General features: G+C 38.8%; 2 protein-coding genes across 2 annotated transcripts in view; one reads left to right on the top strand and one right to left on the bottom strand.

Moving 5' to 3' along the window:
* Positions 1 to 770: 770 nt before the first annotated feature.
* Positions 771 to 14889, bottom strand: abhd3 (abhydrolase domain containing 3, phospholipase). Its single transcript, XM_033983146.2, has 9 exons — positions 14641 to 14889; positions 13503 to 13666; positions 11692 to 11874; positions 10332 to 10377; positions 7634 to 7746; positions 4003 to 4176; positions 3450 to 3498; positions 3203 to 3368; positions 771 to 2629 (listed from the first exon to the last, which is right to left on the bottom strand). Exons 1-9 carry the CDS (start codon positions 14800 to 14802, stop codon positions 2448 to 2450), a joined length of 1239 nt encoding a protein of 412 aa, XP_033839037.1. The 5' UTR covers positions 14803 to 14889; the 3' UTR covers positions 771 to 2447.
* Positions 14890 to 17262: 2373 nt separating this feature from the next.
* Positions 17263 to 24162, top strand: part of mib1 (MIB E3 ubiquitin protein ligase 1) — a 52054-nt gene continuing 45154 nt past the window's right edge. Inside the window, 5 exon segments of the mRNA XM_033982133.2 lie at positions 17263 to 18091; positions 18511 to 18682; positions 20520 to 20607; positions 20610 to 20651; positions 22974 to 23078. Coding sequence (XP_033838024.1) covers positions 17863 to 18091; positions 18511 to 18682; positions 20520 to 20607; positions 20610 to 20651; positions 22974 to 23078 — 636 coding nt within the window. The 5' untranslated portion in view covers positions 17263 to 17862.

The raw sequence follows: 24162 nt of genomic DNA, 5'->3' as shown, positions 1-24162 counted from the left end.
GGCAATCTGGCTAGCTCCATTGTTCTTTGTTTCCTTTGGGTCTGATGATGGAGTTGTGTATATAGGAGGTGATGTCTAAGGCCTCCCATTCCTGTTTAAGGAAGGATTGTCTTTTCTAGAAAAAATTGCTTCTTTAACTCCCCTCTCAAAGCATTTCTTTTCCCTGGCTAAGATCTGCACCTCACTATCTTCAAAGGAGTGGTTAGTTGCTTTGAGATGGAGATGTACGGCAGACTGGGGTCCAGAGTTTCTCCAATGTAACACTCACTGCACTCTTCACAACACTGAATGGAGTAGACCACATTATTTGTTTATGGCTTGGGGTTTTGTCCTTTTGAGTGAACCAGTTTCTTTTATAGTATTTGTAGGTTTAAAATAGACTGGAATTTCATACTGTCTGAAAATTCTCAGTAGCTTTTCAGACAAACCAGTTGTGTAGAGAAGTTATGCCTTTCCTTCTAGGTTCAGATTCCCTGTTGTCCTTTTTTGTTTTCGCTCTGTTAGATCTATTCAAGGCCCATTTTAGGTATCCACAAGCCGAGAGGGCTCTCTAGTTGACAGATTTTACTTTTATTTTTGGCTTTTACTATGGATCAGACCTGGATGACTGAGGGATTATGCAGGCAAGGGGTGATGCAACTCAATAACTTCCTTCTTCTGGTTAAGACTGAATATAGGGCTTACAGTCATGTCATTCCATGTCATTTATCATCAATTATTGCCACCTTTTAATGTCAGTGTAAAAACAAAACTCACTCTAGTTCACATGTCCTGGCAGAGATCAGTCTTTATTTCATGTGGATAGGCCCAGTATTTACATAGATATTATGCAGGTCAAAACATTTGCACTTTAATAGTTTTACAGCGTCTCTACCATAGTATTCTGACCTGTCCTCCAGCTCAGTTTAAAACTTTATTAAGAATGGAATTGTGTGTAGTCACATGGCAGCCCCTTTCTTTATTGCCAACTCATTCATATTCAGTCGTTGGATCATTGTTGGCAAAAGTGAATCAGGAACAAGCATCAAGCAGAAAAGTTCAATAATATGGATTTTGTGTCATGCCGAAAGTACTATGTACTACTTTACTTCCTATGGCATATTTGTATGCCTTCATTCATGTTGTTTATCTGGCTTCCTCAGAGTTCACATACATAACCAACCACTGGCATTTTCACAAAAGAAACATACAATAGAGTGCTACATCAGTGAATTTGGATAATAGAAAAAAGGCCATTCATTGTAGTTTTCCAATCCAAACTGAAAGCTGTATTGTTAATAACTATTACCAATATTTCATGCAAAGTACCACCTCAGACAATATTTGGCTTTCAAATGACTGCGGTTGAAGTCAGTGCAAAATCAGGAATAATCCACAACTAGGACTGAACTAGAACCAAACCAGGACCAAAGAAAGACTAAACTAAGACCAAGATTTGTCCTTGGAGCAGGAAAATGTGAGGACGGAGCCCATTTGTACCTGCAAAGAGCAAAACATCTGAGGCATTTGTATTGTCGCGATTATGACATACTTAACACTTGGGGCAAAAACACATATCTTTTTTTAAGTTACTCTAACTCTCTACCTCTTCTGAATAAAATCAATTTCACTTTTAGACTTGAACTGCTTGAAATAAGTGTAATAAATTAAGAATTAAATAATCTATTTAATTATAATTGTTGATATATGACTGCAAAAGCTTTCTTCAGCATTTGGAAAATATTTTCATACACCAAACAGATGGAGGACATGATTCACATTCCCAAGTCATAAATTCATTTGTTACATTTAAAGATATTACATTTGGTGTGTTTAAAAAGGTGGAAAGGTGCATACAATAAGGACAAAAACTTAAAACTACATAGGACAATAATAAACAAATGCATGAGGTATGATGGTTTTACAGTGCTTAAAAAGTGCCAAAATAATTGCACAAAATAGATGTTTGCTAACCAGTCCAATCAATAAGCATAACTGAATCTGCGCCCAGAGTTTAAGTACTTTTTGGAAATGGATTTGTCACAAACAAGATCCAATTCAAAACATGATAATGGGGTCTTCTGATTTCATTTCCCAAATTTCAAAATTGTTACAGAGAGCACTGTATTAAACAATGGGCACCATTTTAAATAAATACTTAACCTTTACTTAAGGGAAAAGAAAAAATAGGACGGAATGATAGAGAAAAGGAACAAAAGAAAGAAGAAAAACAGTGATGGTACAGAGTCCAGTCAAAATACGGGAGGCCTTAACAGAGATATTCTTTCAGCATAATGTGATGATTGGATTGTGGTGCATTATGGAATATAGTAAGGTGGAATGACAGTAAGGCTGAGTAATGCTTAGGTGAAAGACAAATGAAAACAGAACTCAGGAATGTAATATGACCTATAGAAATTGAATGTAAAAGTGTAAAAATAGGAATAAAACTAGAGAATGAGGTGATATCAGGAAAGGTCCTGAAGACGACTGCCCTGTTCAATGACTGCCTTGGCAAACTGCTTAAAAACTCGGTCCATGTAAGTGCTCTGCCGCGGCCACAGCCCCTCCAGGAATCCAATATGGCCGCCGTGACAAGTGATAAGCATCGCCAGGTTTGGATTCTGCTTCACTGCTTCAACCGGGATGGCTGCAATAAAGAAAATTTTATTTGTTACAAGCTGCATTTGTGAATGTGTTTGTCATTGAAAGATATTATATTAGATATCTACAATTATATTTACAGAGAAACCTCACCTCCAGTGCCGCCATACTGCTCAAAATTATATAAGAAGGTATTGATAGGATTACATAATATAATATTCCCTCAAAAATTAACAAGGAGATTCCTTTCTCAATATTAAAATGACTTTATGGTCAGTTAGTCTGAAGTATGTAGTTGTATGATAAGCTCTGTTCAATAAGAGAAACCCAGAAACAAGGAGAACATTCAAAATGGTGATTATACAGCTACAATATGATCATAAGAACTAAAAAAGCTGTAAATGTCACATTAGTTTTACTTTTTAGAAAGTTTTATTTCAAGTTAATCACATACTAGTGAAGAAAGTACAGAAGGATTTCAGTGTTGTTTAGTCACAGTGTTGATAATTGTGAATAACTGAAAAATTAGGATTATTCAACTAAGCACCAACACAACACACAAATTTTGCATTGTGACATGCCTAGTGCTAACCTGTTATTAATGTAATATAGAATTTACCATGACTGGGGGAGAAGACATCATCAGCAGCGTTGAGGCAAAGCAGTGGCACCTGCACTGACTTTAGCCTGTGGATCGGACTAGCATCTCGGTAGTAATCATCGTTTGTGGGGTACCCGAACATTATGGACGTAAACCTCTCATCAAATTCACGAATGGTCTTTGCCTGCGAAATAGATATTATTGTAATTGTATCGTTTTTAGTGTTCTTTAAGATATATTTTGCTAGTCTAAAAACAAGTCATACCTTCATTACGTGATCAATGTCATAACACTTTTCAAGCACGGGTCTGTGTCTAGGGGGCAGATAAAAATAAAACTGTCATCATCAGCTGTCATGTAAAATGAGTTGTGTAAAATGAAGTCTATATAAATGCTGACAAGGCTGTGACAAAAATGAATGAGCAGTACAGCTAATACCCTGAAGGAATTCAGAAATAGAACCACAAGTTTACCGAGGTCATGCTTTTAGGTGCAGCTTCCCACACACCACCTATATGGTATCCATGGATTGAGAGTGTTGAAATTAGGACCAATTCCACAGCAATTCAAAACTAAATATTTTATCTTTTGAATAGTCCAATGTACTAAAATGGCCTCTATAACAGGGAAAGTAATTTAACTAAAACCCATTAAATAAAACCTACACTATTATGTCAATGTGTGAATGTGACTTCAAAATTAAGCATACAAGCTCAACCTGCCATGAGGTTGTCACACTGCAGGTATAACTAAGGATAATGCCAAATTTGCACATCAGAACAAGTTAAGGTAAGTTTGTGTCTACCCAAATAACTGACCTGTCCACTGAGGCCTGTAGACAGCTGGTGAGGTAGGAGTTGAAGAGGAATCGGTCCAGAGGTTTTTCCAGAGAGGCAGTGCACTCAAACACATCCCAGCCTGCTGAGAAGACCACACCCCCTTTCAGACATGTTTCACGACCCTTACGACCAAGGTAGTTCGCCAGCATCATCCTAAAAGGAGAGGGGAGAGGAGAAGGTCTGAGAACAGTAAGACATATAAAGGTATAATATAAGGTTTGGATTGTGCTGAAGGATATGAGAAAAATGTGACATTAAATAACTATTTAATTTCAAGATAGGGTCCATAGCCAAAGAAAATTTAATTCTGTCAACTGAACAAACGTTTTTAAGAGTGAATATGTTTTGCAACTCATCCTAGTAGCTTCTTCAGTTCTGACAGTGTTTGGTAAATCACTTTAAATATCTCTCTGAAGGGAGGAACCAACTACACTAAAAATAACACACCAGAGCTGTTTACTGTAAGAAGTATCTGTTATTATTACCCCTCCTTGAACTGCCTCCTAACGTAGTGGAGGGGTTTGAGCACCCAAATGATCCACCCAAATGATGTTGTGGGGGCTTCTTGCCCCTGGTAGAGTCACCCATGGAAAAAGGTCCTGGGGGATGGGTCAGACTAAGAGTGGTTCAGAAGCCTTTCATGACAAGGGATAAAACAAGGCCAGATAGTTAAAACAAGGCCAGTTACATCGCCCGGATTTGTGCTACCAGAGCCCCACCCTAGAGCCTGACCTGGGATTGATGCCTGACAGTGAATGCCTGGCGGCTGTGCCTTTCCCCGCGGGGCCCAGCCAAGCTCAGTCCGAAGGAGCAACGTGGGGCCGTACTCCCATGGACCCACCGCCTGCAGGAGGATCCGTGAAAGGCCGGTGCAAAGAGCTCTGGGCAGCAGTCGAAAGCAGGGGCCTCAATGACTGAATCTCGGGACATGGAGACTGGCTGTGGAGACATGGAATATCACCTCGCTGGGAGAGAACGAGCCTGAGCTTGTGCGGGAAGTTGAGCATTACCAGCTAGATATAGTCGGCTTCACCTCCACGCACAGCTTGGGCTCTGGAACACAACTCCTTGAGAGGGGCTGGACTCTCCATTTCTCTGGCGTTGCCCATAGAGAGAGGCTGCGTGCTGGTGTGGGCTTGCTTATTGCCCCACAACTCAGCCGCCTCATGTTGGAGTTCACCTGGTGAATGGGAGGGTATGAGAGGCCTTTGGGGTGGGGACAGGTCTCTCACTGTTGTCAGCCTAGGGGCCAACAGAACCACAGAATTTCAATTCTGCTGTTTGTAAATGATGTTGTCCTGATGGCTTCTTTGAGCCAGAACCTGCAGAAGGCACTGGGGCAGTTTGCAGCCGAGTGTGAAGCGGCTGGGATGAGAATCAGCTCCTTCAAATCCGAGGTCATGGTTCTCGACCAGAAAAAGGTGGCTTGCTCTCTCCGGGTGGGTGGTGAGTCCTTGCCTCAAGTTGAGGAGTTCAAGTATCTTGGGGTCTGGTTCACGAGTGGGGGAAGGATGCAGCGTGAGATTGACAGGCGGATAGGTGCAGCGTCTGCAATGATGCGGTCACTGTATCAGACTGTTGTGGTAAATAATGAGCTGAGTCGAAAGACAAAGCTCTCGATTTATTGGTCAATCCATGTTCCTATCCTCACCTATGGTCACGAGCTTTGAGTAATGACTGAAAGGACAAGATCGCAGATACAAGATAGGGTGAGGAGCTTGGTCAGATGGGAGGAACTCGAAGTAGAGCCACTGCTCCTCCATGTAAAGAGGAGCGAGCTGAGGTAGCTCAGACATCTGTTCCGGATGCCCTCTGGACGCCTCCCTGGGGAGGTGTTCTGGGCATGGCCCACCGGAAGAAAGCCTTGGGGAAGACCCAGGACAGGCTGGAGTGACTATGTCTCTCAGCTGGCCTGGGAGTGCCTTGGAGTCCCACTGGAGGAGCTAGAGGATGTGTCTGAGGTTACGGAAGTTGGGAGCCCCTACTTAGACTGCTGCTCCCACGACCCGGCCCCGGATAAGTGGAAGAAAATGGATGGATGGAGTCTCTGTTTTTAGCTAAGTCCATTGAATTACCCTGAGGTGTGTGAACTGTCATCTGACTTATATTTTGCATTATCGTTTGTCAATTACAATACCGGGAAGGATTCCATTTAAAAAGATGTCACATGCAGATGAGCAACAGGTGAATTATTAAATTAAGCTAAATACTTCCTAAATGGACACTTGGTTTGGTGTATTTTGGTACCTTATTGGAGATATTGGCAAAAATTCAATAGTTGGAACCACTTTTCATCAGCTTAAGGAGGAACAGCTAGCAACCAAGTGTAAATATAGTGTTTCAGCTTTGGTAAATTAAAATTAGAAATCCACTCCTCAGTGCTACACTCGTTGTGCTTTATGATTCATATAAGAGTGTTCCAAAAAAACAAACAAAAAAAAACCCCACAAGTGCTCTTCACTCCTGCAGTGCTTAGTTTGTCCCCTTGGACTATTTGTAGAAAGAGGATGAGGAGGTTGGACAAAAACAGCTGGTTCCACTACTGTGTTCAATATCTTAGAGTGTACAATTGGTACTAGCTACTAAATTATGAACAAGAGGTTATATTCAACTCACAACATAATGACTTCCTTTTGGTTTTCTCTAACTACAGCCAATTATCTGCTTCCTGGCATAATGTATGCTCAAGGCAACGCGAGGCAAATTTATTTGTATAGCACAATTCGTACACAAAGTAATTCTAAGTGCTTTACAGAATAAGAAAGTAATTAAAATCCCAATACAAGAGTGCAGAATAAAAACCCTTCAGCACATATGCACAGCTAAACAAACACATTTTGAGCCTGGATTTAAACATTGTCAAAGTAGAGGCCAGTCTCACATCTTCAGGAAGACTGCTCCAGGTTTTTGCTGCATAAAACTGAAATGCTGACTCTCCATGTTTAGTCCTGACTCTGGGCACCAGCAGGAGGCCGGTCCCTAAAATCCTCAGAGTGTGAGATGGTTCATATTGCACTAACATATTCATGCTTAAGAGAGAGGGAATTGTGGAATATTTGATTATTTGCTTACTGTATTTCACATCTTATTTCCTTAAATCAGGAGCTGCAGATAGAAATGGCCTATTTAGCTGTGACCTTGAGTGTAATTTATATGTACTAGACTGAAGCGAATTTTGAATAAAAAAGATCATCCCTAATAAAACACATGCCTTTTTAGACAACAGACTGTAAGTTTCAACACAAATAATATGAGTTCAATAATACTAATAACTAATACCAATACTAGTTCTGATGTAGATCAGACCATTCTAAAACTTGGAATGATCCAACTTTGTCCTATTGATGCAATTTTTTTCAGTATCGATACCTGCTCAATCCAGTATCACTTTTCAATACTAATTCTCGTATGAATTGGTATCTGGGTATTTTTTTAAAACATTTTTGGCCAACTGTAATTCTAAATTTTGATATTCCACATTGCAATTTCTCCCAAATTGTTCAGCTCTAATACAAGGTCATAGACTTGCACTGTCTTGAAGAGCATAAAGTGTGTGCAATATCTGATGTTGTGATGGTAAAAGTCATATGGAGGAGAAAAGCTTGATTACCCGCCCATGGACACACCAGCCGCCATGAGAGGGGCAACTGCGCAACTCCTCTGGATGTGTTCAATAACAGTCTCCAAGTCCTCCGTGTTAGCAGCGCAGTATGTCCTTGGGGTCTGACAGAAAATACAAATATAACAGGTTCAAATTATAATGAGTTTTGACAATAGATTTAATGTATCTATTTATTTATATTGTGCTTGTTATTGTTTTAAGTCTGTGTTTTACTAATTTTTCAGTTTTCATTTTAGTGCTTATATTTTGTTTTGAGATTTTACAGTATTTCACCATAAGCAGCACTGCCGGAAAACTGCTTCATTTGTAAAATGTGATTATGAACATTTGATTTACCTTTCAATTAAATTCCAATAGTAAAAAGTTGAATGAAAAAACATTTAGCATTAACCGTGAAATATTCCAAACATATCTTTAGACTGTAATGAGCTGCAGTGGCTTTTGTCAAATAATCATTTCTCCATATTTTTTTTTAATAATTAGCACAAGGACTAAGAATGTTAATTACATTATAGCTGTATGGATTGTGCATGAGGCGAACGCAGAGCATGTCTTTCCCCCTTTTAAGAAAATCAATACATTTGATTTAGCTGATGCTGTATTTAAAAGGAAACAAGAAACAAGACTTTTAGTTTGACATTACAATGAAGTCATTAACATCATTGTCACAAAATAATTACAAAAGATTAAAGCTAACGGTTTTACTAATGGACTCAATTAAACTTATACATCTGAATTACATCTAACAACTTCATCTGTGAGCAAAATTGTGATAATAATAAAAAAAACTACAGCAATTCTAAACAGAAAAAACAACTATGTTGATCAAAAAAACATGAATAAAGCAGGTGTCACTCTGGAATGGGTCAAACCCTGGTCTAACTAGAATTGAATCAGGTTTAAGAGAGATCTAAACAGAACTAACCTTGAATCCAGGACTAAACCAAGACTAGCCCCAACTAGCATAGATAGAACTAGGACTAAAACAGAAAATAAGTACTTGAATTAAACTTAATTAAGAACTACAGCTAAAGAGCATTCCTCAGTCCTCAGTATCATCATAATCATCAGCGTTAACGGCACCATAGTCTCCATCTTTATGAGACATTGAGAATGTACTGTAGTGAACAAAATAATAATTTCCCATTTTGTTAAGGCAAAGTCTCAGCATTCTGCTCACTTCCTGCTTTTCAATGACCGTCATTAAAATTCAAGCTTGTGTTCTCCACTATTCTCTGGAGGCTACACTGGGACATCTGCACGCAGTTTATCTAATTAATCTGCAACACAGAAAATACCTAATATTTAGACAATGTAAGCTTTCTATATGGCAGTGTATAAGTAATGCTAGCTTTGTACAGTATATCTGGGGCACTAGCATAAAGGGAGGTAGAGGGCATCCTTCACACTGTGGGTCATTTAGACACACTGGCCTACTTAGAAAACAGGCAGTTCATATTTAATAGCCACAGAGAAACCACTCAGAGCTATGCACAAAAGCCTCATCATAGGAATATAGCATAGCATAGCATGGTCCCAATAGAAATACAGACTACACAAGCTTCATAAGGTGCCAAGTAATCCTGCAACAGTGAATTGGAATAATGTGACTAATCGACTACTAAAATAATAACTGATTATTTTAATCATCATTAACTGTTATCTGGACCTCAAAAGACTAAAACACATGCCAAAAGACATTTTAACACAAATACAGTTCCATTGCTAAGAACTGCAACAGGGGTGTGTCCCATCTACAAAATGTAATTTCACAGCTTTGCTGAATGTTTAATATTTACTGTTAAAAAACAAAAACAAAACTACCAGTCAGTTTGTGAGAGCTACCTCCTCACACACTTTAATTTTAAAACTCCTACTATAAATGGGTTTCCAAATTATGAAAAATTAGGACCACTGCCATAGTAATTGACAATTTAAAAATAATATGATCTTTTCAATAGGAAAAAGTCATTAAATGTGAGGAAGGGCCATCATCTTGGCAGAGGTCTGCTATGTTAAGTGTTGGGGGGGGGGGGGGGGGACTTTTTGTTGGCTAAATATACCAGCAAGTGACCGAGTGCAAGGGAACAGATTAGGCCAAGTGTCAGAACAGCATGTGCTCCACAAGGTCATATTCTTTTGGTTTGGCATTAAAATACTGGATCTGACTGAAACTTTATCCCTGCTGGGTAATAACAGAGTCTGCCCCTGGGTCTGACCCAAACACATGTGCTGGTATGAACCCGGACAGTGCACTAATCTTGATAAAAGTAATTTATTTGACTAATTTGGAATTATTTAGTTTGTATGTCTAGAATATAAAAAAGGTATTTGCAGACTTGCACACCAACACATCAAACATGGATTTAAGCTCTAAACTAAACCTGAACTAGACCAGGACTAATCCAGGACCAAACTGATTTTAGCTAGTTTCAAGCTAAAATGATCTGTCCATGGAGGATTTTTATTCATTAAGTTGACTATTTAAGAGAGAATTTCATGACACTTGCTATCTTCTTCTCTGAAATTTAATATTGCAAACTGTCGTATAAACAAAGACAAAAAAGATAAATATGTCTAAAGTACTTAAAGTACGATTAATATTCAGAGTTTAAGCCATTTTAAATTATGTAGATATTCCTTTTTGCAATTTGATGATGAGTCCATGAATAAAGTTTGTTCTTACCAGCAGAGTCTCTCCACACACCCCTCTGTTGTTGAATACCACACATCTGAAATACATATGAACACAAAAATACTATTCAAACATTTTTGCTGATTAGGCTAAAATTGTGCATTTAGTAAGGGAATAAATGGTGCAGACTAAAATTAAACTTACAAGAAAGGTTTTACAGTTTTTACAGATTTTTCATGTAAGAATTATGCTCTTTGATATTTACAATACAGAAAACTGCCCCAAATAACTACATGACAGTTATACTTTTGCATCTCCATTAACACCAGCACCCATACAGACATAAATTCTCCCCATTCATCTCTGATCTGCAGTGTAACTAAGCAGGCTGTCCCAGCTGGGTAAGTGCAAGGGGGGCTGAGGGGCAGCAGAGGGGCACTGCTTTGCACACATTGCAGCATCGACTGGAAGCTGGTATGGTCTAAGCCAGCACCGGCATAAACTCTAATTCATTAAGCTACACAGACACTAGCAAGCAGGGGTGAGGGGCAGCAAGATGGATAGTGCTGAGTTTGCTTGTATTTTTAAAATTTATTTATTTTTACAAAATCTGGGTGAAAGAATGAGTGCAGAGAGCAGAGGGTTGGCCTGTTGGAGAAAAGAAACACTGCGGAGAAAGTGCCTTTGTCTGCAAATGTGTGTGCTTCGATTGGCTCTTTACTAAAGCGGCCCCTGACATCGAGCTTAGATGTTCACTTTATAATGCACTTCACCTCAGCTGATCCCAAACCAGCACAAAGATTCAGCTACTGTTTTTTTTTTTTTTTGTAATATATAGTCTAACAATTTGTCTTTCAATATGCAGGTGCAATGTGTAATAGGATGCTAAGAGCTGCATGCACTAAAATAGTGCTTCTGGCCTAAGCTTTTTATCTATAGGGTCAAGTAGATTTAAGTGGATTTTCAATGGATGAAAATGCAGCAATTTGCACTGTTCCAAAAATGTGATCCAAATGATAAATTCTTGTTGTATTATTGAGATTTAATTGAAATGTGAAAATTGTGATAAATAATAATTTATTTATTTTTTTATGACAGGACACTAATCAGCAAAGGATCAAATTGGGTGTGAACCCAGAATGCTGTCTTTTTTGATCAAGAAGAGGATATTGTACATTTTAACATGAACATTCCATTTTTCCCATCTTTATAAACTACTTTCTTGCCATTTTTTCCTTTATAAAATTGCATGACATTGTTAGCAAGGTATTTAACATATTAGAAGAGCCTGAACCTGAATCATATTTGACAGTATTGTAGAGCATAAAACTGAAGCATTATATTTTGTAAGGTAAAGTGTTTTATACAGAGTGCTAATCCTTGCCCCAGGCCTGAGTTCGGGGGCACCCACCTGTATCCGAGATCTCGGCTCTGTTGGACCATGTGCAGAATATAGGACTCTCGGCTGGTGCCTGTGAGACCGGGCAGGAGCAGAACGGTGGGTCGACAGGACGGGTCGGGGTGCGAGGAGCTGTCGTCGTTGTCAAACCAATCCAATGAGATCTGCCCTCCATCTGCTGCTTTAATAAGCTCACTGCAGACACCGACAGACAGACACGCAACACACTGGTCAAGAGCAGGCCATTATGACTCATAAAACCATGCAATATTGATCCGCAAGAAACAAGTTAAGATTTTGGTCAAGTGTATTAATTGGAGTATAAGCAAATACTGTGCATGTTACATTGCACTTAGTAGAGTTGAGTCATCCAGAGATAATTTAGTTTGAACACAGAGTAATCTATATTGTCAATGTTGCAATATAGATTACATGAATATATAAATAGAATATAATTATAGACAATATACTTAGCAATATATACTAGCAGTAAACAAATGCTTATGATTGGTTATTTTTGATGACACTTCCATTCTTACTTTCTGGTACCTCAGTGTCATTACCACTGGGGGAGTTAACTTCACTCTGTGTCCAGTTCTCTCTGACATTCTCTAGCATCCCTTTTTATCTGAGTGCTTAGCAACAAGCCCAAACAGATAAGAAGCACAATGCACCAGAGGATTGCAACGGGCAATTGGGTTTTTTGGCTGCATCCTTTGCTTTTGGCAGATGAGGTCATTCAGTCCCACTGCTGCTGCTACAGCATTACAAACCCACACATGCCCACACGAAAAGAGCAGAAACAAGTAGGACTGCCTCCCGCCTGAAATTACAGAACCAAAGTGAAATATACACCTGGGGTTAAAGTCGACAAAGGCCTGTCCCAAATGACCAGGCTCAAGGTGGAGAGGGGAGCGGCAGTAATCCTTCGCTCGGACAATGACATGAGTGGAATTACACCTGCACTGCCCGCTACTACAAATAGGACAGTTTTCACACAGCTCGTCCTTGTGTCAACCTTGAGTAACTTCATTACAGGGGGAGGTCCAGTGTCCCCGCAGGAAATGTAATAATAACCTTAGAAAATGTGACCATCACTCTTTCCAGTTTTTGAGATAGATGCTGCCCCTGTGCAATATGAGAATATGTGTCTCCTTGACTGAGGAGTCAGGAGATAAATGTACATGGGAGGGACAAATAATGATACTAATATGACAAACTCATGTTCAAGTGCCATAATATATAGCTTACAGTATAAGCGGATATTATGTATTTGTTTTAAATGACACTTAGTCAATGCATTTTGTAACAAGGTTATAAACCAACCTGCGAGTTACAGTATGCACAGTCATCCAAAGGCAATAAATGGCAATACATAATTATGACCATAGCTTGCAGTTTCAATATCATACTTATTATGAGAGTATATGAAAAACAAGTTCAATTCACAAATTGTGTTTTTTATTCAATCTGAAGACACAATAAATAGTGTCCCTTTCTTGGTTTTGTTATACCAATATATACTGTATTCTGAGCATACAAGCTCTGCAATGCAAATCAATCAGGGTAGTCAACACTACACAATAGGTCCCTTTATATAACGTGTTTTGAGTGTTGACTAAGCAAAGATTTCACTACAGTTGTGAAAGAATTAAGAAACATGCCGTGGTAGCGAACACAACACAGACCTTTGATTGATAATACTGTTAAATCCACTTTGTCAAGTGGCCAGATCTAGTCTATTTCAATGTTATAATTCAAATATGGGAATGCAATATTTACAGTTACAGTCTGGGCAAGAAATAGAACAATGTATTACTTACTTTCTATAGACAACTCCAGGTTTGGCTGTAACGAATGGTCTTAGTAGAGTCTGAATTCGGCTCTCCCAGCACCAGAAGGTGGGATAGTAGGTCTCGGACACAACAGGACAATGATCCCTCAAAAACTGGTAGAACTTTTTACCCCCGGAGATGAGCTGCGGCTTCTGTAAAACACAAAAAGCTTGTAGTTTTTATTACATTCCACACCAGTCTGGCGTATAATGGTGATGTAGCATTTTACTGTCACACACAGTAGCACTCGTTATCTTTTATTCATAGTTAATATATCATAATGTATGGTTTATTGGGTCATGTTGGAATGAAGTTGGAATGCCGAATAAGAAATAGAGCAGTCAGATAAGTAGACAAACAAGATCCTTTTTAAGCCTGACCTATAGTCCATTGCCATCCAGGATGGAAAAAATAGAGGATTAACAACACATGTGCAACAAGGTGCATTGCAGACCTTGACCCCACTACCACGTAATGACACGTGCAAGTTTGAAACTGGACTTTTATGGCACAACAATCACACAATCACACGTTTGTACAACAGGGTAAAGGTTGCAATTCACTAACATCATGGGAATTTGGTAAGGGGTCACGTTCACTTTTTAGTTACATTTTGTGATGGGGGTGGAATAAATATAATGTTATTGTATAATGTGTTTTATATCTGTGACAAGCAGTGTTAGTTGTCTAGGCATAATAACATTATAATAACACTGCTGAAGGCTTTTCGGTGCTGTATCGCATACATTGACTGTACTGTATACAGTCTAAGATTGCATAAGAGACCGGTATTTAATGCTAGCTTAGCCAATGCTGAAATGTGGCCAAATGACCTTAACGCAATACGACTACTTCAAGAAAATATACAAAAACGTCAGGGTGCATCTATATATTTAGTTGATTTTAGCGTTTAATTTACAGTAAAAATGTCTCTTTCGAGCTTGGCATCATCAGACATGTGCAGATCAGCGTTAGCACCGGTGTAGACCGATGCAACCTCGCCGTCAGTACAGTGACTGCAGCACTGTATCACCGCTCAATAACAGCGGGATCCAGCATTTTTCTCTATAATGTACGCTATAAAAAAGAAACTTTTACTAAAACACGACAACACATATACATTTACCTTCGCTACTGATAGTAAATAGTAGCAGGTGTAGGCAGCGCTAAACCCCAGCACCAGGGAGAATCCTATACCGGAGTCGAAGAGTCCAACTTTCACTTGATTTTCCACATAATGTGACAGGTCCCGAGTCAAAATATTGAAATTGAACTCCGGCGAGATCATTGCAATGTGCCTGTTTCCCTCCTCTCAGAAGGACGGGCAGCTCGACGGGACTCTGCAGTGCGAGACTGAAATGAAGGAGACAGTCAAGGGGACCAACCGCGGAAAGGGGAGGAAGAGGAAGAGGAGGCTGAGCGCAACGATGTGACAGGAGGGGGCGCTGTTTCACCGCACATGGGACGAGAGGGCGCCGCATGGTGGTAACACATGCGATGTACGGCCACTGGACAGACAGGTAATCTGATTAAAATGGTCCAGTATTATCTGCAATAGAGGGAGGGAGCTTAACATAATCTTATTTTACTAGGTTCGTATTGCGTTGTATTGTATTGTATTGTGTTGAAGATGACAAATATGACAAATTGGGCTACTTGTTGGCTATGGCGCTATGTCAGTGTTTTGCAGCCTTCTTTTTTAGTTAAGGCATATTAAATTTTTTCTGGAAAAATAATAAATAAATAAAATAAATAAACATCATCATCATCATCATCATCAAATAAACAAACATCTACTATTTATCAGATCTTTAATGTGGTGCATCATGTAGCTAATAATGCCCATGTTACTGTCTAGTTCTTTACATTACATGTAATTATTTTACTTTCTTTTTTTTTTTTTTTTTTTACTTTTTTTTAAATCTTAACTCAAATTTAATATTTTTTCAAGGCATACCTGGAAATACCTCAAGGCACACTAGTGTTCACACTGGTTGAAAAACACCTATATTACCCCATAGCCTTTGTCAAAGGTGGACAGAAGCCTAGGCACTTATATTTAAGCTACTCAAATAAATTGGAGCTACAATTTAATTTAGTTACAATTTAACCTAAATGTACTCAGGTTCCTGGGTTGAAGTAGGTAAAACTCAAAAATCTAACCTGAAATCTGTCAACACTGAGAGAGGAGGAGAATATATCATAATCAATGAAGTCCAAGAGACTGAGGAGCCAGAACTCAGATCACTATGACAACAAAAGTGCTCTAAACAGATGCAGCCCCAAATATAAGGCTTATCCTCACTAACATGAGCCATCCAAACCCACTGAGACAACTGTTAGCAAAACTTGTAGCAAGAAAAAAAACTAAATATAACAGGAAAACATAATAAAAAAAAAACTGTGTCTAAATCTAACAAGAGAGGCTGGAGTTGAGGATTCAAGTTTATCTGTCTTTATCTGGGCAGAGGAGAAGTGAAGGAAAATGACAAGCACTTTTCCCCAGAGCCCAACAACAAATTTAAGTGTGCCATGTATGAGCAAAGGAAGAGGACAAGAAAACTTTGAACAAAACTTTTGCACAGCCAAAGGAGACAAAATCAAGGAAAAGAACAGAAGAACAAACCAGCAAAAAACATCTGATTCAGGAGCTACCAGCAAGATGAGAAGGAAGAACAGCATTGGGCTGGAGCTGGCTGGAAGAAACCATGGAAACACAAGAGTGGACCACTTGAGACCTGAAAAGTATCATATTATGTTTACATTGAGTTTAAATTTAAGTATGTTACACAGTTTAAAATATGTTTCATCTTTCTTTAAAATGTATGTATTTTATGTGTTTATTTACATTTAATAATGAAATGTTTAGGCCAAGCTATATGTACTTTTTCAACATATGCAACAATGTTTGAATGATTTGTAATGCATCACATACACAATGCATGATAAAAAATTCATGATAAAAAAAACAAAACTCAATTACAAAAGCCTCTATTTGCATCTCAACTCTTGTATGTATTTATTAGGTTATAATGTTGTAATTATTAGGTTGTAATTCACATGTTATATCCAAAAAGGCTTTTTATGTAGCTTATGAGGCAATAATCACACTATTTATGTGTTTAGACCATGTTAACCAGAAGCATGATAGTAATTATTCTCTGGCAGGTATGGAAGCTTCCCTGGAGGCAGCCTCCCAGGAGACAGAGTAAGCTTTAGCTCACCTACAGGTAATTACTTTTACCTAATTTAATTAAATTATTGTTATTTAATTTAGTGATTTTTAAAAATGTATTTATTTATTTTTTATTGTTTTGATGACCATACAAATAACTTTGTCCACTGTAGTTTCCAAAGTGCTGCACATACGGTAATAACAATGTAAGGCAAAATAATAACTTAAATATAAATAAAATATTGAGGTTTTAGGTGAGTAAAATACTTACCACTGTAAGTCTTCTTCTACTGTGGTCCAAATAAGTCTTCTACTGCATTTCTGTTTATTCCTCAATTTTGATATCACTTGTTGATGCCCAAAGCTTTTTTTATTTGTGAGACTACAACTACTAAAATCGTGTATCATTTGTCTTTGTAGAACCACTGTGTGGTTAAAGTGTGGTTAGTATATTGTGGATTGGATAAAAGCTTTCAACTCTAAGTTTTGGTCAGGTTTTTTGATGTACTTGCAGCGGGCCTTGGCCTGTAGGGCGCATGCGCAGCCGAGAGGTTCATGCTGTTTTGTCCAGCCGCTCGTCTTCGGGCTTTGTCGTTCAGCTCTGGAGCTAGTTGTTGCTTCTGAGTCTGAGCGATTATTTACAACAATGGCGACGCGTTTATCCTGAGCTAGATCTAGAAAGCCACCCCTGGTTAACATAAGGACAACCGGATGGACTTTACTCAACATCAACAGGCAACAACTGCATCCGGAAGATTTTTTATTTCAGCAAAAGGACTTAGCAGAGGTGCATCTGCTAACTGTGCTGTTGTTAGCTAACACAGCGACTCGCTAGCCTGCTGCTAAGTTGAAAAGGTTGCAGCTCTGTTTGGAGAAGAGCATAGTACCGTTTTGACTCAACACTAAATATGGAAATTGTACGTTGTGCTTAGTTTTCTCCTTCACTGCGAGCCGCGGAGACGCACTAGCAGCGTGATCGTGGACTCACTTTTTAGAGACTCCCACAGCCGTGTAGGTAGCGGACCAGGCTACTTTGCTAACAGGCTAATCCCGTGGATTGTTTGATTTCTCTGTGGGCTTGAGTCTGTAAAACTGTTGAAGGCACAACAGTAGCTGGCTAGCGCACGACTCTAGCCTGCTGAATTTCTGTGGCATTGCGATACACTTTCGTAAATGACCACGGGTAGGAACAACCGAGCGATGATGGAAGGAGTTGGAGCCAGAGTGGTGCGTGGACCTGACTGGAAGTGGGGGAAACAGGACGGTGGAGAGGGACATGTCGGCACCGTGAGGAGCTTTGAGAGTCCCGAGGAGGTGGTCGTGGTTTGGGACAACGGGACAGCTGCTAACTACCGCTGCTCTGGAGCGTACGACGTGAGGATACTGGACAGTGCTCCTACAGGTAACATGCTCACCTGATGCGCCATCTCTTGTAAAGAAGTACCTTTGGGTGCAAAGACGTAGTTTTAAAGGATTGCACGACTTATTTACTTATATAGATGAATACACGTATTGTTTTTCTGAAGACTGAAAGTGTGTGTAATGTTTACTATTTGATCATGATGGCAGTAAAGGCCAACAACCTTTAGTTCTGCTCTTCTTTGTCAGTGGTATTAAATAAGAGGTGTTTTCCCCTGTTGCTTCCAAATTCAATGCAATTCAACTTTACAGTGTGTAATGTGTAAAACTTTTCAGCAGGTAAACTATTGACTTAATTTTGTTTTTGCTGTCAACACATATTTTTAAAAGGAATGTTTGTCAGTGCTATCACGCAGTAAAATCTGACTTGACTGAACTTACATAACTCCACTCCCACTGTAGGTATCAAGCATGACGGAACTATGTGTGACACCTGCCGTCAACAGCCCATCATTGGTATTCGCTGGAAATGTGCCGAATGCACCAATTACGACCTCTGCACTACGTGTTACCATGGAGACAAGCATCACCTCCGACACCGCTTCTACAGGATCACCACCCCGGGCAGTGAGAGGTACACCTGTACATTAGCTTTAGATGTCACTCGGGTACCAGCCCATGTAACAAGACCATGTTGGTTTGGTTTTATTTTTGTGATAAATTTGGCAGCCGTATTTTGTGAGCCTCAGATTGAACATATCTCTCGCAGCCAGCCTCTGTTGCCAAGCAACACTTCGGCCTTGTTACAGTCTGTGTTGTTTAGGATCTGTCACAAAACTGACCATCAAAACCATTTTGAAATGGTTGCCAGAAATAATTTATTTTGTATCTATTAGTATTGTTTTTGTTGTCTGCTTTGCTCATCATGAGCAATGCACATCGCCGTGTTACCGGGCAATCTTTTCATGACATTTTTGTGTGTCAAAACACACTTGTGCAGTTATTAATTTTACTTTATTATGTGCAGAAGAGGGCTTTTTCCCCCAAAAGTTCCTGTAAATGGTTGTAAAAATCTTAAATCTTACTTGACTCTGGAGCTCCTCTGGTTATGATGCTGATGATATTTGAAAGTCTGATTGAGCAGACACCAGACTAGTGGCTGAACACATGGCCTAACAGCTGGCAGCCTTTTCATCTGACTATGACTTTCTTTCCCTTAGAGACAGACGTGCATACAGAACAATGGGTGCTGATGGTCTCCAGCATGCACTGCTCTGACACTGTGGTGGAGAGCTTTGTTACACCACATTAAAGTCTTTTACTAAATGCTGAGGGGGTGTGGTTAGATCACCAAGTGTTGGCGTTAGCTAGACTGACACTGTTCAGCTGCTACGCATCAAAGCACAGTGCTGTTTGGAAGTTATAGGTGAAGTTATGGCCTTGCAAAGGTCAATGCTGTTTTTCAATGTGTTTTACATTAACAGCTTTGTAATGTGGATTTTATGTTTTTCTCACCTCAACTGAATTGACAACTTTGTGTTAATTCCTTCCCCAATTCTTGTTGCATGCATGATGGTACATACAGTTGGAGTCTCCACCACGGGGGGCTATTTTTACAAAATTAAAATGATAAAGAGTTACTCCTGTTAGCAGCCACAAGACATTGAGTCAATATAACAGTGATCACATGTACAGTTGGTTGCTTATGAAACATAAGCCATTATCCTTTTGATAGTGCACAAAGTTTGGCATCCAGTTTAGAGGGTAATATGCATGTGACAATCAAATTTAATTATTCAATTGCTTGGGGAGCTACATAAAGGGAATGGGAATTAAAGGTTGGAATCCCCTGAGTTAGATCTAGTGGTCCAAATAATCTTTAACATATTTTATTCCAAGTATATGCCTTGATTCATGTTGATTATGTAACACTTTTGATTCTTAAATTAGCTCTAAATTGAAATTCATGCCAGTTTTTATAGCCAACTATATTTCAAAATGTCACACTGCTGCACAGTATTTTATTTTACCTACCAGACCACTCAAACTAACAAATTGCAGGGCTCAAACCCAAATTATCAGCAATCTTTCTAATTTTTTGACTGGTTAAATAAGTGCACACCACATAATTACAGAACTGTAAGTTTGTGGAAAAAGAAGTCCCTTATCTTGTTTAACCTGTCCTAAAATTTTATGAGAAAAAATCCCATAGACAAAAGAAATGAGTGTTATGACGAGTGTTCTGCCTATTGTTATTGCAAGTAATACAGCTTCACTTTCCATACTTGTGACTTGTATTAGGGCTGAGCAATCAATGAAATTTAAATCTAAACCAGCATTCAGCCATGTCTAATCGTCATTTATGTTTGAGTTTTTTGTTTTAATTTACAAGTGTATAGCCAGTCCTCTGCCTGTAAAAAAATTTGGAGCAGAATTCAGACTTAAGAGGAATACATGTAATTTCTTGGCAGAGTGCTTTTGGAGTCAACGGCGGAGTCCAAGAAAATCACAGCCAGAGGGATCTTCGCTGGAGGCCGTGTGGTGAGAGGAGTGGACTGGGCAGTGGGAAGAACCAGGATGGGGGCAACGGGAGGAGAGGAAAGGTATGGGCATTCACAAAATTGCACAATACTTACTACATTACACACAGTCAGTACATGCTAAATGTGAATTAAACAATTTTATGGTCAAAAAAAAGAAAAAAACACAATTACTCCAACAGTTGGCGTACTTCTTCCATACAATTATCATTACTCAGGATTACCTAAATATAACAAATCTAGTTCTAAAATGTTATGTATGTATTATGTTTTACTTTTATCAGTATCAAACGTTCTCTCATCATTGGTTTACTCAGACTTGATTCATGTGTGTTTGAGTGAGTCTGTATTGTCTTGCATTTGAAGATTGAGTGCTTAGGAAATTTGTGTTTTCACTTACCACCTACCTCTGCCCCACTGCACAATAAATCTGGCTATGGCTCAAAAATACCATGTAACTTTCAACAGGAAAATCAAGTATGAAGAGATCATGAGGGCTCAGTTGTGCAGTTTTGAACAGGAAGTCAGTGGTCCTGCTTCTATTATTGAGTCATTTTATACCAATAAAAACATAATATGTCTAAATTAAACACTTAGATAAGGACATTTTAATTACATTTTGTAACTTATTTTACTAGATCTTTGTCATTGCTTCTATATGTTTTCTTTACTGCTGACTCTGCAGGTTAACCATGTTTTAAATTCATCTCTTGGGGTAATACATCTCTGAGGTTGCTTAGCACTGCTTATTTAGATTAACACAAGATCAGTGTCGTAAAGAGGTTTTATTTTGACTCAGGTCCAGACCCCTGAGTATTCAATTTAAGAGTCCCCTTAGGCAATTTAAGACTTCATATTGCTCTGTTATTTAATGGCATATCTCATTACTGTTTTATGATGCTGTAAGCAATATGTGCTGCAGAAAAACATTGAGTGTCCTGCAGCTTGAATATACTACGTGAATAGTGTGAATATTGCCTCCTCAGGCCCATTAATCAATTACCTCTGGAAGGGACCTGGAATATAATTTAATGATTCGGTTTCAGTGTTTACTTAAGGCAAAGCATTTAATTAAACATTTCATTTACTTTACTGTGGATCATCCCTTGACAATCTTTTGCAATGTTGTGGCAATGGCTTTTAAAGAAGTGCTCAGAATTTAATTTAATTTCATTAGTTGATTGTATATTTCTGTTTTAATCGTCTATTTTAATAACAATCAGCCAGAATTGGCAGAACAATCAGGTAGAAGTTATTTATTTTGCAGTATTTGTACTTAATTTTATTACTATTCATTTTGTATTATACTATTGTTTTAGGACCATTTATGTCTTTTTAAAAATGTTTTATCTCCCAATTTTATACCCAGGACTTTTACTGACACATAAATCGCGTTATTTTCCTTAATTGCCGTACATTATAATAGACAGTAACATAATTTGTCATTTAAACATGGCACTGAGGCAGTCCATATCATTAATCCACTTTTCCTGTTTCAAGGGCTCTTAATAGAAAATTGATAGAGATATTGATGCACGGAAGCTCCCTGAATTCATCAAAAAGATAACATTGATCATTCTCAAGGCTGCCCTACACAATAATTAGTCTAAAATGGCTTCATCTGAATCTTTTGCAGAATCCACTTTATACGTAGATACATGTGGATAGATGTAAAATATGTTTGCACCAAGTTTGCTCTGACTGAACTTGTTTTTGTTGCTAGGCTTTCTTCAACAAATAGACTTCGTTAGGTGCCTTTAATTACTATTCTTTGAAGATTTTCACGTATTTTCCCTCTAAGAAACCAAAACCACAATAGCTTTAGCATTGACTTGAAAATTCCAGTGCAGCAGGAACTTAAACGAAATCTAATTGGATCCCTCATAATCAACACTTTAATTAAATTTCATCATAGTGATTCCCATTTCTAATATTTCACAGCACTTTGGGAATCCAACAGAGTCGTGTAGAGGCAGACAGTATTCTGTATAGATTTTCCTTTAAGCCTGCCAAGTACTTTTGTGTTCCTTTGTTACAATTACAATAGGGGACTATGTGAGTCGGAGACGGTTACAAATAAAGTGAAATTTTAAACCTGGGAGTATACATTTCCTATTGTCGAGAGGTCCAGCTTGTTTTCTTCCTATCTTCTGCGTTGTCACTCAAACGTTAAGCTTGATAGACTGTAGAAAAGATTAGTTTACAAAATTAGATTAACCATTGTATTTCTTTTTGTTGGTTCCAATATAAACACCTGCAGCGACGTAGTAGGTTTCTCATCCACCTTGTATCAAATCCTTTATTCAATTTGCTGTCTTTATTGGCACAGGACAAAAACAAATCAATTAGCTAACACTCTGTTCTTCTTCTCCTCTTTCTTTGCAGGTGACTGAGATCCAGGATTGGAGCGCAGCCAGTCCCCACAGCGCTGCCTATGTGCTCTGGGACAATGGTGCCAAAAACCTGTACCGGGTTGGCTTTGAGGGAATGGTTAGTTCAGTGTAACCCTTGTTTTTGTGCACACACACTTTTTGGTAGCGGTGGTCCAATATGGATCTTTGGAGACAATACAATACCCAATATTTGTTGATACTGATGCTAAATCTTTAAAATCCATATGGGATTCAAAATCCATTTTAATTTAACAAATGAATTGCCTATTGTATGATTGTGTAAACATAGAGCTACATTTTTAGCCTAATTGGTGTTCTATTTGCATTTTCACTCATTAGTCTCTTCAAAAACACAAGTTTGATTCACTGAGAAAAATCTGTGAATGCAACACAGCCACACACCGATATTTGACATCGATATTTTAGTGCACTGCCCCATTCTGTTAAATCTTCCAGATCAGACCAATACCAGTGTCTGGGGAACTACTTCATGGAGGCTGCTTTTGTGCGTCTTGCTTTTCATGTGCCCCTGGTCTATTATCTCAGCCACGCAGGCTGCATGGTAGGGCGCAGTTGTCCAGGGCAGCTGGAAGAGGAAGACATCTGCATGATAAAGGCAAAAGCTGTCCCTTCTGGTAGTTTGGGGAAGGAGCGTTCACACGGAGGTCAAACTTGAGTAAGGGGGGTCTGCTCCAGGCGCTGCTACACACGCGTCTCAAATAATAAAATACGATCCGATTGGTTGAGCCTGACCTAGCCCTTGAATGAAAGAGGCCAAGTGGGTTTCTAGATTGTGTAACAGATTTGGCTTTTGTAATTATAATGAATTAAATGATATTCAGACAGACAGATATGGCATATGCTCGTGGTTCAAGTAATGCTGGTAAGACTCCCCAAATATTGATTTTGGTCTGGCTGGAGTTATCATATTTGGCCCCATCTCGCAATTCTACAAATATTTAATGAAACCCCTTATTCCAAGTAGTGGTTGGGATTTACATTATAGCTTTGTTATTTTTGTAACAACCAAATCCTTACATTTTGAGTTATATTTTACTCAGTTCATCCATCCATCCATTTTCTTCCACTTATCAGGGGCCGGGTCGTGGGGACAGCAGTCTAAGCAGGGACTCCCAGACTTCCCTTACCCCAGACATATCCTCCAGCTCCTTCGGTGGGAC

This window comes from Periophthalmus magnuspinnatus, chromosome 17 (assembly GCF_009829125.3).
Source record: "Periophthalmus magnuspinnatus isolate fPerMag1 chromosome 17, fPerMag1.2.pri, whole genome shotgun sequence".
NCBI classification, from domain to species: Eukaryota; Metazoa; Chordata; class Actinopteri; order Gobiiformes; family Gobiidae; genus Periophthalmus; species Periophthalmus magnuspinnatus.
Note: the sequence above shows the minus strand (reverse complement) of the source record. Positions and strands in the feature narration are given on the sequence as shown.

Excerpts from the sequence above, each read along its gene's own strand:
- abhd3 (XM_033983146.2), bottom strand. The coding sequence starts at position 14,802 with ATGATCTCGCCGGAGTTCAATTTCAATATTTTGACTCGGGACCTGTCA. Across the intron at positions 10,378-11,691 it reads AGCCGAGATCTCGGATACAG|ATGTGTGGTATTCAACAACA; the intron begins GTGGGTGCCCCC and ends TATGTATTTCAG. Across the intron at positions 4,177-7,633 it reads GCTGGTGTGTCCATGGGCGG|GATGATGCTGGCGAACTACC; the intron begins GTAATCAAGCTT and ends CTCTCCTTTTAG.